The sequence below is a fragment of the Emys orbicularis genome, chromosome 4, assembly GCF_028017835.1.
Source record: "Emys orbicularis isolate rEmyOrb1 chromosome 4, rEmyOrb1.hap1, whole genome shotgun sequence".
Classification (NCBI taxonomy): Eukaryota; Metazoa; Chordata; order Testudines; family Emydidae; genus Emys; species Emys orbicularis.
The window spans coordinates 111,349,796-111,366,062 of record NC_088686.1 but is presented as its reverse complement, the minus strand read 5'-3'; the positions used below and the strand labels follow the sequence as shown (position 1 = coordinate 111,366,062).

Here is a 16,267-nt window from a genome sequence, read left to right as displayed (position 1 = left end):
TGTCGCTTTTCACATTTTCCTGAGGGTCACTCCTAGATAAAGTTCCTTCCCACCATGAGGACGGAGACATGGAGTCTCGTGGTGAAAGAGGTTCCAAGTTGTTTGTTAAAATGCAGATCAATCTTTCCTGCTGTTGCCACCTGGTTTCTAGAATTCCTTCTCCCCAAAAGCCTCTACACACATGATGTGCTGAAGGCAGTCATGAAGTTCCAGTACAAGGCAAGGACAGTGGTGGCTCATTAAAAATAGTGTCTGCCTTTAACAGCATTGTGTTATACACCTTCATTCAGTTAGTGCAGTGGTTCTCAAACTTTTTTTCCCAGACCACTTGAAAACTGTTGAGGGTCTCGGCGGACCACTTAATGATCTTTCCAAATATTATTTGTACCGTTAGCTCACTATTATAAAGCGCTTTGGATAAAAGTGCTATATAAAAAAATCCTTAATAAAGTTTTTTTGTTCTACAAATAAAAGCACACAACTCATATTTTAGTATCAGTAGTCTTACCTTTCTAAGGCAATGGATGTGCCCTCTCTCCCCCGCCATGGCAAGGACGGGGGTCTCTACCTGGCAGCCGCGGCCCTGGAGCTGGAGAAAGTGGTCTCTTTCTCTGGTGGCCGCAGCCCTGCACGTCCCAAATTCCCCCCACCCCCTCTTCTCACCCCACTACCCCCTCCCACCTACCCCCTATTCCCCCAAGGCCACCACCTCACCTTACATGTGTGTCTTCTCCAGGGTCCAGGCACCTAATTAGTGGAGCCACACCTGCGCGGCTCCACTAATTAGGTGGGTGGCCCTTCGTCCTCTCATGTGCAGCCACCAGGCGCGCACCTTAGAGGGAACTATCCGCAGACCACCTGAACGGAGCTCGCGGACCACTGGCGGTCCACGACCACAGTTTGAGAAACTCTGAGTTAGTGGCTTTTTAGACAGTGTTCTTTTTTAAACTGGACAGATGTAAGGGAAAGGAGGGGAGGGAAAGGGTTGTTCTAAGCCACATAATGAGATAGTTCAATGGTACTTGGATAAATTACCCAATCTATAAAGTATTCAGTTGAGACAGTTCTGAGCTCATGTCAAAGAGTATGCAACAACGTAAACACAGATGTAGTTAAATAAGAAACAAGATTTCCTGGTATGTTAAATATAGCAAGAAGGACAAATTCACACACCTTATGCACTTTTATACATATTTTTCATACAGTTGATCTCAACAACTGGTTTTCCCACTGACAGATTTATTCCAAACAATGGCAGAGCAGTTCTAGTCTATTATCTGTGTACTTGTGATCTTGTAACCTGAGAGCATGGCAAATGCAGAGTGCATGCTTTGATGTGTTTTCCTTCTACCATGTAATCCTACCACAGGTGATATCACATATAAGTAGGGCCCTACCAAATTCACGGTCCATTTTGGTCAATCTCACAGTCATAGGAATTTTAAAATAGTAAATTTCATGATTTCAGCTATTTAAATCTGAAATTTCACAGGGTTGTAACTGTAGGAGTCCTGACCCAAAAAGAAGTTGTGTGTGTGTGTGGGGGGGGATCACAAGGTTGTTGTAAGGGGGGTTGCGGTACTGCCACCTTTACTTCTGTGCTGCTGCCGCCAGCAGCGCTGCCTTCAATGCTGGGCAGTTGGAGAGCGGTGGCTGCTGGCTGGGAGCCCAGTTCAGAAGGCAGAGCTGCTGCCAGCAGCAGCACAGAAGTAAGGATGGCATGGTGTGGTATTACCACTCTTACTTCTGCACTGCTGCCTGCAGAGCTGGGCCCTCAGTCAGCAGCCGGCGCTCTCCGAAGGCAGCAGCGCAGGAGTAAGGGTGGCATGGTATTGCCAGCCTTACTTCTGCACCGCTGCTGGCGGGGCGCTGCCTTCAGAGCTGGGCACCCGGCCAACAGCAGCAGCCAGAGAGCGGCGCAGCTCTGAAGGCAGCGCAGAAGTAAAGGTGGCAATATTACGACCCCTCTAAAATAACCTTGCAACCCCCCTGCAACTCCCTTTTGAGTCAGGACCCCCAATTTGAGAAACGCTGGTCTCTCCCGTGAAATCTGAATAGTACAGGGTAAAAAGCACACAAATGACCAGATTTCAGTCAGTGACAAGTTTTTCATGGCTGTGAATTTGGTACGGTCCTACATATAGGAGTGATGAATTTCAAACCTATTATTGTAATAAATACATCTTGCAATATGTTTTCTTAACATACAGCACCACCACATTTACCTCTGAACAATTCTTGACAAGTTCAAGACTGATGCTGCAAGAAAATACAAATTAGGAAACAGTCAAAAGTTGTTTTAAAAGTCCACATTTTTTTTTTTTTATGAAAGTCTGGCAGCAATATTTACATCTCAGCACCCCCAGTGTTAACATTTTAGTGGTCAGTTCATCAGAAAAGTAATTACACAGAGTACATATGCACCCAACATAATGATCAAATCTACAAGCTCCAGTTCAGAACAAGAGCTCACTTCAACATCTTGTCCAGACATTCTTTTGCTTCCATATGGCCCTGAACTATAGGACCAAAGTAAAGGCTTTGCAGCAAAGGGAATAAAAATGTGCCTAACCACAACTGTGGGTTTTGGGGTGTTTTTTTAATAATGGGTCAATATCCTATTCAAAGAAGTAGAACGTTCACTCTTTCATGTAGAGCTGAAACAAATAAAAGGGAGACCAGATCGGAGAGCTGTGCATGAGCCCTGCAGCTGTGCTGACGGGATCATCTACAGGCTAGTGAATGCTGCTATTTTTTGGGAGGTGGTCAGGAGGACAGAAGACCTCTCTCCCCCTTTTCCCCTGGTGGCGGTGCCTATGGACTTAAAAAACATGGGCTGAGATTTTTTCAGAGCCAACTAGGGTGTTCAGCCACACAATTTGCATTCAAATTATTGGAAGTAGTGTGGCTAGATGCCTTAGTGAGCTTTGAAAATTTCAACCATTTAATTTGTCTACTATTGCAGTCAACCAAAATCAGCTTCCAATTACATACACATACCAATTACCAAGGCTAATGAAGGTATAAGAGGGTAGTGTACTGCAGGGGTTCTCAACCTTTTTCCTTCTGAGGCCCCCCCAACATGCCATAAAAATTCCATGGCCCACCTGTGCCACAACTGTTTTTCTGCACATACAGATTAAAAGCCAGGGCCAGCATTAGGGGGTAGCAAGCAGGGGAATGGCCTGGGGCCCAACACAACAGGCAGCCCTGCGAAGCTAAGTTGCTCAGGCTTCCACTTCAGCCCTGGGTGGCAGGGATTGAGCTTCAGCTTTCTGCCCTGGGCCCCAACAAGTCTAATGCTGGCCCTGCTCTTTGGTTTATTTTGGTGGACCCCCTGAAACCTGGAGTGTCTCATTTTTTAAAATCAAATAGTAACGTAGCAACTCAGAATCGTGACCCAACCACAGAGCTCAGATGGAAAAGAAAGCCCAAGGTAAATACTGGAAAGATAAGATAGTTGAAGATATTCAGAAGGGCAATATAAGAGCGGCTAAGGAAGTTCTGTCACATGTGAGGCTTTAGTTAAACCCCTTGGCCAAAAAAAAAAAAAAAAAAAAAAGCTCAGATTTATTTATGTATTTAATTAAAAATAAATAATAATAGAAGAAGAAGAAGATGATCACCTGTAGGGTGCCTTGTTCTTGGCAGATGAACCCGCCATCAGAAGGGCATAGTGTATCCAGATGTGCTCCAAGAGGTTAGGTAAGCATTCTTCTTTTAAATTTTACTACACCTACCTTCCACAGCTTCTTACAGTCATGTATATTATATCCTAATTCTTATGTGAGAGTCCTTTCCTGATCTGTAGCCTAATCATTTCCTTACATATAATTCCCTCCCCTTCCCAAACAATAACATGGACACTGATCAGTTCAGCATATTAAACCCAACAAAAAAAACACCCTAAACCACTCATCAGCCATTACTTTCTAGGCATCTGTCTTGGAAAAGATTTGCATCAGCCTGATTCTGCAGTACCCAGGGACAAGCATTGCTATTATGAAGAAATCCGAGGTGTTCAGAACTCATTACATGTACTGTACCTCAATAATGTGAGCACCAGCCATCCTAAAAATAGGTAACATACTAATTCAAGAAATTACACACCCAACACAAGGGGTATGTTTACACTACAGCGGAACAGCTATAGCACTGTAGCTGTAGCGTAGATACTTCCTACATCGAAGGAAGGGATTTTTCCATCAATATAGGTATTCCACCTCTCCAAGAGGTGGTAGCTAGGTTAACAGAAGAATTCTTCCGTCAAACTATCCATAGCCACACAAAGGGTTAGGCAAACCTAACTACTTTGCAGATGGTATGAAATGTTTCACAGCCCTGAGTGATGTAGCTGGGTCAATCTAATATTTAGATGTAGGCCAGGCCTTAAAAGGATACCCCAGGCTCTATTTAAGACCCAAGAGTGGAGATTTATACAGAATAGCTACTGAAAGAGTAAGATGCAAGGATAAGGACAAATAAATGACACTTTCTGTATGGCTAAAACCATTCAAAATAACTTTATAAATTCTGTCACATTTCTGATTTGTACATCGTTCCCTCTCATTCCTCAAGCTTGTTATTGAAAAATTCACAATCTTTACTCTTTGTTTTCTCTGAAAGGCAGTTTAGTAAAACGCAAAAACAACCATCGGCACATTATTTACAAAATTGCAACATAATCTGCCCCCCCTTCAAAAAAATTAAGATTCTCATTAACAAGATACTTCAACAGAATGTAAATAAATGCCACATCTTGAGCAGTGTTTTCTGAAGACAATTTATAAAGGTTAGCTCACTTTTGCAACTCCTGTACGACTGAGAGCGAGTCAAAGTTTCACTCACCATCGAGCAGGCTAAAAATACCACATTTCAAGTATTAAATCAACGTATGAGAAGTTTTTAAAGACAATCCATAGTTTGATAAATAACACAATGGAAACAGTATCTCTCTTTATGTACTGAATATAAAAATGGTGTCCAGTTTTAAACTGTTAGCAAGACAGGTGCACAGACCAAAAATGTGATCAAAGTAAACCCTAAAAACTGTAGCAACTTGAGAGCTCCCAAAGTTTAATATTTTCTAAGTCTCCGCTGAACTATGCTGCTGGTTTGGGGGCATTTGATTTATGTCGTTTGGATCTACAACTGTAGTTCATTCAAGACAAGAAATTCTATTCCCACGTGGAAAACAATTCAAGCTTCCTTCGGCAGACAAATCCTATTACATCCAGCTTCTTTACGTCTTCTTTTCAATGAGATGCAACTGCAGACTATTTATTCCCTCCAGAATAATGTCCTTGGCCAGAATAACCCCAATTTGTCTCATGATGGGTCTTACTTCAATTCTCCATTTCGTGCAGATCTTCTTCAGTGTCTGTCTTCTTGTGTTTCCTCATATGTTTATATTTCTCAACATATGCCTTTACCAAATTGGCCACCTTCATAGGATTGATTTCTCCACTTTTGCTATGACAAATCTAGAGAGCAAAAAACAGGTCATTCAGTTAATAAATATTGTTACAAGTGTCCAGAAGGGTGAGAAACAGGTGTCAAACTACCACTTGTACTTCAGACATGCTTTCCCAATTATGCATTCGTTGTGTAGTATGAAAGACTAGCTAATAAAAAGCATAAAAATTAACATGTGAGCAGACACCATATAGCACTGTGTGCACTCCAAGTCTATCCTTTAGCTGGCTTTAGTGGTAACTCAACCATAACAGAACACAGATGTCAGTCTAAGCTTGCTCTGCAGAAAGGGCTCCTCTGAGTTTTCCCTGGAGGATTTCTGTCACTGGAGCATGATTCTCATCATTTCAGAAAGACTTTGACTCCTCTTATGTACCTACAATGAAGCTTATTGGACATAATGTCAAAGTGGCTTGGCAAAAATCTCTGCATGTCTATGCAGAATTCAAAATCCTGACTCAGAGTGACCCAAAATAAAAACACAAAAAGCTACATTTAAAAGAACATTTTACAGTTGCAAAGTCAAACGCTCAAAAGTTAGGAAATGCCAGAATTCAGGTTGCCTGTGCAACCTTAATTCAGCCCCCTTGTGTTTATGCATTTGATACGGTCTTTAAACTCATGATCCACATATTGTATGTTCCACAGGCCTCCTGCCTCATTCAGGGAGCAGGATGGATCTGCTCTAGCAATGAATCAGGGTTGTGTAGAGAAGCAGCCTGTTGTCTGTAGGACCCCCAGCTTAAATTTTTGCAGAAGTTGGAATGTGTGCAATGAAGGAGTCAGGAGATTGCAGGAAGAGGAAGGACAGTCTCGTGGTTAAGGCAGTTGAATGCTACCTTAGAGAATTGGATTCCATCCCTGACTCTGCCATAGAGTTTCTATGTAATGCTGGGCAAGTCACTTAAACCAAACTTTTCACAGGTGATCTATAATTATGTGTTCCTTAATTTCGGAGTAGCTGACTTGCAGAAGTGCTGAGCATGAAGTCAACAGGAGCTGTGCTTTGAATGTATGAAGTGCTATATAAGGCTAAGAACTCTGAAAAATCAGCTCCTAGGTTTCTCAAATTGGGCACTCAAAATAGTGGATTCTTTTGGCTTCTCGTGCCACAGTTGCCTATCTGCAAAATGGGGATAATACCACTCACCACCACACAGAGGTATTATGAAGATAATATTTGTGAAGCACTTGGATACTATTGTAATGAACGCCATTAAAGCCCATGAGGAAATTAATAATTGTGTCTTGGAAGAAGAATTTGATTAGTGAGCAACAAATAAGGCCTAAAGCCACACACAGAACAGTAAGCATAAAACAAAATATTAAAAGCTGCTCAAGAACTGAGCACTGTACTGCATGATCATGTAATTAAAGACTGCATCATAATGAATACACACAAAAGGGCAGAATTCAGATTGCACAAGCAACCTAAATTCTGGCATTTCCTAACTGAGTACTTGACTTTCCAACCTTAATGTTTTTTTAAAATGTAGTCTGTGTGTAATTTCCTAGGTTTTTCAACAAAGCAAATTGAAAGTATAGAAATTCAATTACGTGGCATCATGTACACACCCCCATAGGTCAACAGCAGGGTTAAAACCTTTGCATCAACTGCACAGACCTAATAGACTACCTGATAGTAGTAAGTTGTCATCCTCTATGGGGACCTAGGATGAGACACATACAGTGCCAGTAGGATTCACTGATATTTGCTGACAGCAGAGGAATGGCGAGACTCAAGAATCTCTGATTCTATTCCAGAATCTGGAGGGATCATCTAGTAGGCACAGACTATTTTGCTTGTTTCCCTGCAAGCTTGATCCCTTCTGCCCTGTCCCAGTCCAGTTTCTTACATATCCCTGGCTCCTTATCCCAGTACCATTAGCCTTTTCCCCCCAATCTACAGTTCCACTCATCAGTCCCCAGTCTCCTTGCCCCATCGATCCTAGTAACCCCCTCCAGGCTCCCTAAATCCCAATCTCTCCCACACACTGCCAGTCTCTCCCTCTCACAGTTCCCTCCTCCCAGTTTCTCGTCCACTCTCTCCCGCTTCCTCCTCACTGACTCCCACTCACAGTCATTCTCCTTATTCAATTTCAGCCTCCTTTTGCCTACACCATCCCTGGCTCCTTGCCCAGCCTAGCCAGCCCAGTCTCCTCATCCAATATCAATGTCCACCCCCAACTCTTGTTCTCCACCCCTCCATTTCCCTCATTAGCTCCTAGTTCTAGTCTCCCTCCCCCTGGTTTCAAATCTGTCTCCTTGCCCAACCAGTCTCAGCCTAACCTCCCCTGCAGCTCCCAATCTCAGTCTCTTCCCAGCCTCTGCCAATTTTTCTCCCCCACCCATTCCCTCCCAGTCTCAGACTCCAAGCCTGAATCTAACCTTGCTCTCCCCCAGTCCAGTTTTTATTCCCTCTGCATTTGAATCAGACAAGTTACATGGATGCCAGCAGGGAGGGGTCATTGAGAGTGCAGAAGAGACAGGCTCCCTGCTCTCACTGCCAATGCCCCGCCCACCCCAGAGCAGTTGGGAGCAACCATTTCAAGGAAAGTCTGACTTTGCCCCTGGAGCCCTGGGCTGGAGTGAGCATGCTCAGCCGCTCTGTGGGGATGGTGCATGCGCAGCCTGGTCAGCACTAAGAGGCGGAGAAAGGCTCAAATGAGCTCAGTGAAGTTAGAATATTCTTCCATTTTAGAAGCTAAAACTAAAGAAATCCAAGTATGCGTGAACTGCAATTTTTCAAAGGCTTACAACTTGGGCAGATTTTCAGGGAGATGGCAAAAGGCACATCCTTGACGCAAAGGCCACCTCCTGCCAAATTTCAAGTCCCTGCTCCAAAGCTTGGGGACATGAGCTGTTCCAAGAAAAGATCACAGAATTTAGCAGGAGAAAAACAACGTATACTTCCCTAGCTCATTCTTGGAAATGAGACTGTTTTGGCTGAAATTTTCCTAAGAAAATTCAGCCTGAGGCAGACTCCCAACATGGAAAATCTCAGCCCAACCAGTTAAAGCTTGGCAAAGTTATTAGCAACCGAAAAACAGGGTATTAAAATAGGAAGTGTCAGAGAACTTTAATAATAGGTGATTTTATCAGCCCTGCCTAAAACACCTAGTTCTTATGTTAAAGCTCTGCAAGATCCCATGCAGAGTTCTAGAATCTGCCACTCTGTTACAGCATGAAACTACAAGAGCTTATAAATGTAATCCAAGCTTTGACACCTAACTGTCCGCAGTTCCCCTTCTGTTTTAAAAGTCAACATTTCCTTTTTTTACCTTTTGTACTGCTTTTCGGAGAATATCTTTGTATTCCTCCTTGGTAATCTCCCTCTTCTGGTAAAAGGGCTTAATGGCAAGTTTCACTTCTTCCACAGCCCTCTCCTGCATGTGGAGTTTCTTCATATACTACAAAGCAAAAATGAAGAATGAGTAACCCAAGATTATCTGTAAGCAGCCTCCTGAGTCCAGCCCTATTTAAAAAGTCAGCTGACAAAGTGAAGATTTATTTCAAGACTTAAAGAGTTACAAGTGAAGTGAAACCCACTTATAGTGAACTAGAATGAAAGTCACACGTTGAGCAAACTACAATTCCTGCTCCAGTGAATCCCTGCTCAGTGCTAAATTACTCTGAGAAAAATGAGGGTTCTACTGTATTTTGACAGTCATTCCTCAATTCACTTGTTTATTAATTTTTTTGGACTAACCTCCCTAATCCAGCAGCCTTGAATGTGAAGCATCATCCACTGATAAAAAGAGTACCTAAAAGGCTCTGAGATTGTTTATGAAGGCAAATCACAGCTGGGAAGATAATACTTCAACTTCAGATAGCTCTAACATTACACAGAAAAGATGGGTAGTAGAGAGATCTCCAAGATAAAGTATTACAAAACACATCAAAAGCAGCTTACAATTCTTCTGTTGTAACTGAATTCACACTACATAAAAATTGCTGTTCAGTCATGGATTTTCAGTGCTAGTAAGCCATTTTTTTATGGACCCAGCAGTAGATATAGTAAAAGTGATTTTTAGGACTTGCACATAGGTGTTAATAACTATTACAGGCCCAAAGATAGATAGTGAATATAATCAAGAAACCCAACTCAGCATCAAGGCAGTAGCAGTGGATATAATGCAGGTAGGACAAGAAGTAATGAACTTAATCTACAGCAAAGGAAATTAGGTTATGTTAGATAGTTATCCTTAGTATTAGAAAGTTTTTCCTGCTAAGTACTAGAATAAGTTACTGAAGGAGGCTGTGGAATTTCTGTCATTGGAGGTTTTTAAGAACAGATGAGACAAACTGCCTGTCAGGGATGGTCTAGGTAACCTCCTGAAGTCCCTAAGCAAAGGGGGATGGACTAGATAACCTCCTGAAGTCCACTCCAGCTCTACATTTCTATGATTCTCTAACTAAAAGTATATAGACTTCTGCTGTACCCAAATTATGTCCATTTCAAAACAGAAGCGAATTAATTCAGGTATTTATACAAGTTTGAACATTCTGGCTTTCAGGAATTTACCATTTGGCATTTGGTAGTGGGTCAAGCATCCCTAACGTTTTAAATTGCACTCAAACTCCCCTGTAGAGAAATTTCACACTTGTGGTGGTTTGATGCAGTCCTAATCAGTTTCATTGTGATGGGCAGGGGAGAGGGGTAGATGGCTATGCAGAAAAGAGCCTCACCTCCTCTTTCTAAGAGCATTCAGCTACAACAGAGGTCTGCTCCTGTGGTCTAGCAGAAGCTGCAGAGTGAAACTAACTAGGGCAGAGACATAGGAAGGGGTCTGACACAAAAAAAAGAGTTGTCACACAGAGGAAGACCCAGATAAACCAAAGACGAGCTTGGTCCAGTGTTCCACTGGTAGCACAGTGATCCAAAGCAAAGTTAGTCACTCTGTGGCAGTAGGGACAGTGAAGTCACATGGCATGAAATAATATTTGTGACCCTAAAGCAAGTTAAACAAAACATCTCATTCATCTCTCATTTCTGATTATAGTGACAAGCCACGAAAGTGTTACTCATGATTTATGACAACACACAAATGCCACAGTGGGATTGGCACAGCCTGAGTACATAACTCTGAATATATGTTAACATCAGGGCTTTCACTCACTTCTTCATTTTTTGTTTTATCCAGTGGAGGTTTAGGTGCTTTGATTTTCTCTTCCACGTCTCCAACCGAAGCAGTCTGATTTCCTGGTTCAGAAGCCGTAGCCAGGCTGTCTGGCTCTGGAGTCAAACTCTGTCCTGCCACACAGCCAAGCAGAGGAAGACTCCCCTGCATTATAAACTGAACTGTGGGCTGACTGACTGGTGCATAGGGTGGCAGGCTTGAGGGCAGAGGTGGTGTCAAAGGTATGTTTTGACTGTACACCTGTGAAATAGAGACACTCTTTGGCAAACGCTTCTTGATATTACAGTGCAGAAAAGCAGAGTTTAGGGAATTTAAAAGCAGCTTTTACCCACTGAAACAGAGAAGTGACTTACTGCTAAACATTTCTTTAAGTCAAAAGGGCAGAAGTTTCCATGCCACAGCAAGACTTCTGTGTTCCAGCCGCCAGCACTACTCCTACTCAACTTCTCACTGGTGGGCAGCACAGATGGACAAGCATGTATAGTATGAACCACGGCCAAAAAGCTGGGTTTTACAGCAAGACAATTTGTTCCCCAAAAGCAAGATTTTGGGGGGCAAATAAATGCTGGAAAGCAGAAGCTATAAGTATATTGCAAAGTAAAGGAATGAACTTTGATTTTTAATCTAAGTGTGAGGACGGTTTGAAGGAATAAGCAGTTAGTGGATTGCTGAAGTGCATGGGCTGTATGGAATGTACTACACGCAGAGGAAGGAGCAGAATTCTGTAATGGAAGGGGCGGGGCACAACGAGGTCACGGATGAGGTGGAATGGCCTTCCATGACACTTCACTTTTGGAGTGGGAACCAACCTGAGAGGAATCTAGATCAGGAAACATAGGCTCAGGAATCATATAATTGGTTGGAGGAGGCTCATTTAACTGCACCTGATTTAATGTTTGGCTCAAGTCCTCTGCTTTCCAGGCCCCTTCCTTTGCTCTCTGAAGTTTGTAAAATGGCACCCCTAAAATTCCCAAGAAAAAAAGCATTTAAGAACAGTGATAAACCCAAATGCATCACAAGTACAAAGTGAGCTGTAAGAAAAGCAAAAATCTAGCAATGTGATTGGCTAAGAAAGAATTCTGTGCAGTGACTAATTTTATATTTCACAACTTCTGCTAAGTGAGGATTTTCAGATGCAAAAAGAAAATCTGATTACACACACTAGCCCACTTTTTCAAAAGTAACTCGTGATTTTGGGTGACCAGCTTGAAACACCTGAATTTTAGAGGCTGCTCATCACTTTTTGAAAATCATGCCCCATTAAGATGTTTGGGATGCAGTTCTCCTCTGAAAGAGGTTTAACAGCCTCACAGGGACGGCCTATGTTCATATTGTCTCAATGATTTCCATATCACATGTGCTAAGTGAAAAGATGGTTTTTCTTCCAGTCTTGCAAACTCAACCTGGGCTCGGAGTCCAGCTGGATTCTTTGCATCACAATCACACCCAGCACCAAGGCTCCGCAGGACAAAGGTCTGTGGCTACACCTGAACGATCTCACTGCCTTTCAATTACGAGCCAAGAGACACTTGTGCAAGCCTACTGTTTTACTGGGTTTGCACAAGTATAACTGATTGGAACTTGTCAAATAATTCAGTTGATGCACAAGAAGGAACAAAATTCAGTTACATCCCTCTTCGCTGTGTTAGCTCTGCAGGGCTAACAAGAGTGAAGAGCAGTTATTTGTGCCACTGGTCACTTTAGACAATGAGAGACCTGGTCTGCACCTAAAAATTAGATTGACCCAGCTACATCGCACAGGGCTGTGAAAAATTTCACACCTTGTGTGATGTAATTAATCCAACCCTCCCCTCCTCCCTGCCCCCCCAAGCAGATGCAGCCAGGCTGATGGAAGAATTCTTCCAACTACCTAGCTACTGCTTCTCAAGAGGGTGGATTTACTACAGCAATGGAAAAAACCCTTCTATAGCTATAGCAACTATCTATGCAGTGTAGTTGCAGCTGTGCTGCTTGTAGGGTAGACATGCACAGTTATGACAATGACTTTTCTTCAGAGTTTCACTACAGAAGTGCGAGACAGCTTTCTATTTCACTGACACGGTCCCTTACAGACAACATACTCAGTGCATTATGATTATGGATATGATTTTGTCACAGTAAAATTAGGAAAATTCCCAGAGAAGTCATAGTAAAAATGTACAAAATCATGGTATGTTCATGGTGGGGCTGAAGCCCGAGCCGAAGTAGTCAAGGAGATCCGTTAAAGTCACAGAATCTGTGATCAAATCATATCCTTAGTTATGACTTTTTTTTTTTTTGGCAAAACAAACAACAAACTTACTTGGTGTTTTTTCAGCAGTCAATGCATCACTTTCTTCCTCTTGTAAATTCCATGTAACCCTTTTCACAAGTGCTTTAGCTTTCAACACAGGACCCTGAGGTACTGCCTCCAGCTCAGGTTTATTTACATCATTGGCTTTTTTATCTAACACAGGACACTCATCATTAGCATCTTTCACACACTCTGCAACTTTATTTTCAGATAAGCTTTGGGTTGGTGTTGCCTCACTTTCATCCTGCACAATAACTTCCTTCTCTCGAGGTGATTCTATTAGAGGTGAACACTCTTCAATATCTTCTATTTTAGTTGTAGTCTCCTCCAGGTTCACACTATTGTGGCTACTAACCACAGCTGAATCAGTCCCATCTATTAATTCCCTCTCAAGGGAAACATCTATATTGTCGTGTAAAGCAAGAAAACTTGTGTTCTCTGGCAGCGGGGGGGCAGCTTCATTTGTAAAATCCTCAGAAATTTGCTCCATCTCTGCACTCTCTTGGGCATTTTCATGATGTACAGCAGTCTCTCTCGGCGTCTCCTTTTCAGGTATGATGGCTGATTGGAGGTTTAAGGAAACATCTTCTGGCGTTGGCTCTTCCAGCTCTTGTTTCAAAGAATGACAATGCACAAAAACACTGGATACATTGTCATCTGACGACCTCTGATCCTTCTCTGGAGGAGGAAGTGATGACACCTCTTTTGGCTTGTGCTTTCTTTCCTTGGAGCGTGATCTAGATCGTGGCCTTTTCCCCCTAGATTTAGTGCTTTTGTGCTCCCTGGACCTCGATACAGAGGGCGACCTAGATCTCCATTTTCTCCTTTCCCGCGACCTGGATCTTGATCTCTTTCTCTCCCTTGGCCTTGAGCTACCATCTTTTTTATCATATCTCTCATAGCTTTTGTCTCTCCTGTGCTTCCGCCTTTTAGTTCTCTCAATGCTATTTGATCGGGAACGCTCTCTTCCTCTTGATCGAGAGCCAGATCGCCTTTTCTTTTTTCGGCTTTCATAAAACTCAAAAGAAGAGCTGTCAGGACTCCCTGAGCGTGACCTGGATTTCTTTCTGTCCCTGGACCAGGAACCTTTTGATTTTTTGTCTTTCGTTTTATCCTTTGCTTTCTTTTTTTTTGATCGTTCATGACTACTGGAACGATCACTAGACGACCGCCTGTTCTTGGATTTCAATTTGTGCATTTTGCTGTAGTCCTCTTCAGCTGACCAAGAGGCGGACCTGGAGCTTCTTTCCTTTGAGCGTGTTCTCGACCTGGACCTTGATGGGATTCTCTTATGTTCTTTGAGAACTGCCTTTTTTCTTTTCAATCTTTTCCGGCTTCGGGAGCTGGAGTTTGACCGGGATCGGGAACGTGACTCTCTCTCCATTTGTTCCCTTTTATGGATTTTTTGCTGCCCATCATTACTAGAGGGGCTATCTGGCTCCAGCTTCACATTAGCTCTAGGTAGGTCTTCTGCATCAAAGAACACACTAGGACTTTCTCTGCTTTCTTCTTCTAAATACTCCAAGTTAGAAGTTCGTTTGACTGCAGATGAAGTACAGGGCCTGCTTTGCGATTCTTCCTCATCCATTTTCTCTTGTTCAGTATCGGAGATCTGTTCCACAATCCTACCCTCTATTGTCACATCATCATGAGACTCTGTGTTACTTGATGGAACATCAGATGATTCAGCACCCGATCCAAAGATATTTTCTACCGTGTAAGGGGTAAAACGACGTACAGTTTGAAATGTTTGAACTCTGGGACTTTCAATCGAAATGGTTCTGGTGAAGTTTGTTAGCGGCACTCCTGAGACAAGCCTTTCAGGACTGCTGTTTGTTGAACTTGAATCTGAGCCTGTTGGATCAAAGGGATCGTATAATATTTCACTTTTGATCTGCTTTGGTTTTTTAATTGAGAAGAGAGGGGAAGGATTCTCTTTCTGTTGAACTTTGTTGTCTACAGGGCGGAAGGTATTACAAAACCCAGGATTAGACAGTCTGCTGGAATGCCCTGCATTTCCAGGGATATTAATCTTAAAGCTCTCAAAAGAAGAGCTTACACCTTTACTCCTTGATGACCCCAACAGTGTTGTACTTCCATAGACACCTGTATTTGTGGAAAAAGAGCCTCCACTTGTGTGTGTCTGTTGTTGAGATTCCTTGGTATTTGACTTGTTGCTTTCCATCTTGCTCCCTTTGCCTGACTGATTAGTGCTCCCTTTGCCAGTCAGCTGGGTTATACAGGAATTGGGGATGTCACAGCTTTGGTTCCCTGAAGGTTCTGATTCTGAATGCCTGCTGACAATTTCCTTTTTAATCTTTGGTATCCTGGGAAGCTCAGAGATATCAATCCTCTTGGGAGCTGCTGGTTTTAGCAGCTGTCTCACAGCTACACTTTTTGAACTCAAATTAGAGTTACTGTTGAAGGGTTTCGAAGAGGGCACGGCATGTTTAGAATCCCCATTAAATCTAGGCATTTCATCTGATTTTAGACCAGGTCTGCTCAGATTTGCCACACTGAGAGTCTGAACAGATCTAGGAGTCATTGAATATTCTAATCTAACAGCTGCTCTTCCCGCTGTTGTCTGTGCGGGGTTCTCTGCCTTCTTGAACCTGCTTAATGAGGATGATGTTGAAAATAAGCTTGATGAGGTGGGTCTGGTGTGAGGATTCAGCCCCAACGAAACTGAAGGTTCTGCACTGGAGCTGCTTGCTGTGGTCCCTGAGTGCAATGTACTTGGTTGAAGATTTTCTCCTAATCCATCTTCCACTCTCAAGTCACTAAGTGAGTTTCTCTGCAGTGACGGAACTAAAACATACAAAAGAAAAAGATAATCTTTTCAACATTTACTCCTCTTATTCCAAAATGAAAGGAGCATTTACTCTGTACTAGTCTTAATCTTCCACTTTTGCCTGTGGAAGCATCCTTGGCAACAGCAAGCCACCAAGCCCGGTACCATTTTAGTCAAATGCTCAAGGCTTATGTTGGACAATGGTGTCTTTGTGGCAACCAAATATCACTAGTAGAGTAGCAAGTGCACTTGGAAACACCAAAGGGCATATAATGAGACTGTTTCTAATCTTTTAGCCATAGACTGATTAACATATGTGGACAGTGATATGTGGGGAATTAAAGGACAATTAGCTTTAAGAATTATGTTTAAGATTTCAATATGAACAGATATTTTCCAAGATAATAATGATTAAGTCAGGAGAGTGAATGTACCTGAATATATGAATACAGCACCTACTCTACCAAGTATTTAATTTAATTTTCTTGTCAAGCTCCTCATCGCTGTACTTTGAGCTGTCTGTTCATACCATTCACCATGTATTTCACAAATAAGAAGGCAGTAAAC

General features: G+C 42.5%; 1 protein-coding gene across 1 annotated transcript in view; it reads right to left on the bottom strand.

The window, feature by feature from the left end:
- Window positions 1–4,516: 4,516 nt before the first annotated feature.
- PHRF1 (PHD and ring finger domains 1) overlaps window positions 4,517–16,267 on the bottom strand; it is a 51,152-nt gene continuing 39,401 nt past the window's right edge. Inside the window, exons 14-18 of the mRNA XM_065403184.1 lie at window positions 12,919–15,717; window positions 11,501–11,577; window positions 10,596–10,856; window positions 8,757–8,885; window positions 4,517–5,483 (exon numbers count right to left, since the gene is read on the bottom strand). Of these exons, the coding sequence (XP_065259256.1) occupies window positions 5,346–5,483; window positions 8,757–8,885; window positions 10,596–10,856; window positions 11,501–11,577; window positions 12,919–15,717 (3,404 nt within the window). The 3' untranslated portion in view covers window positions 4,517–5,345. The remainder of the gene's footprint in view (window positions 5,484–8,756; window positions 8,886–10,595; window positions 10,857–11,500; window positions 11,578–12,918; window positions 15,718–16,267) is intronic.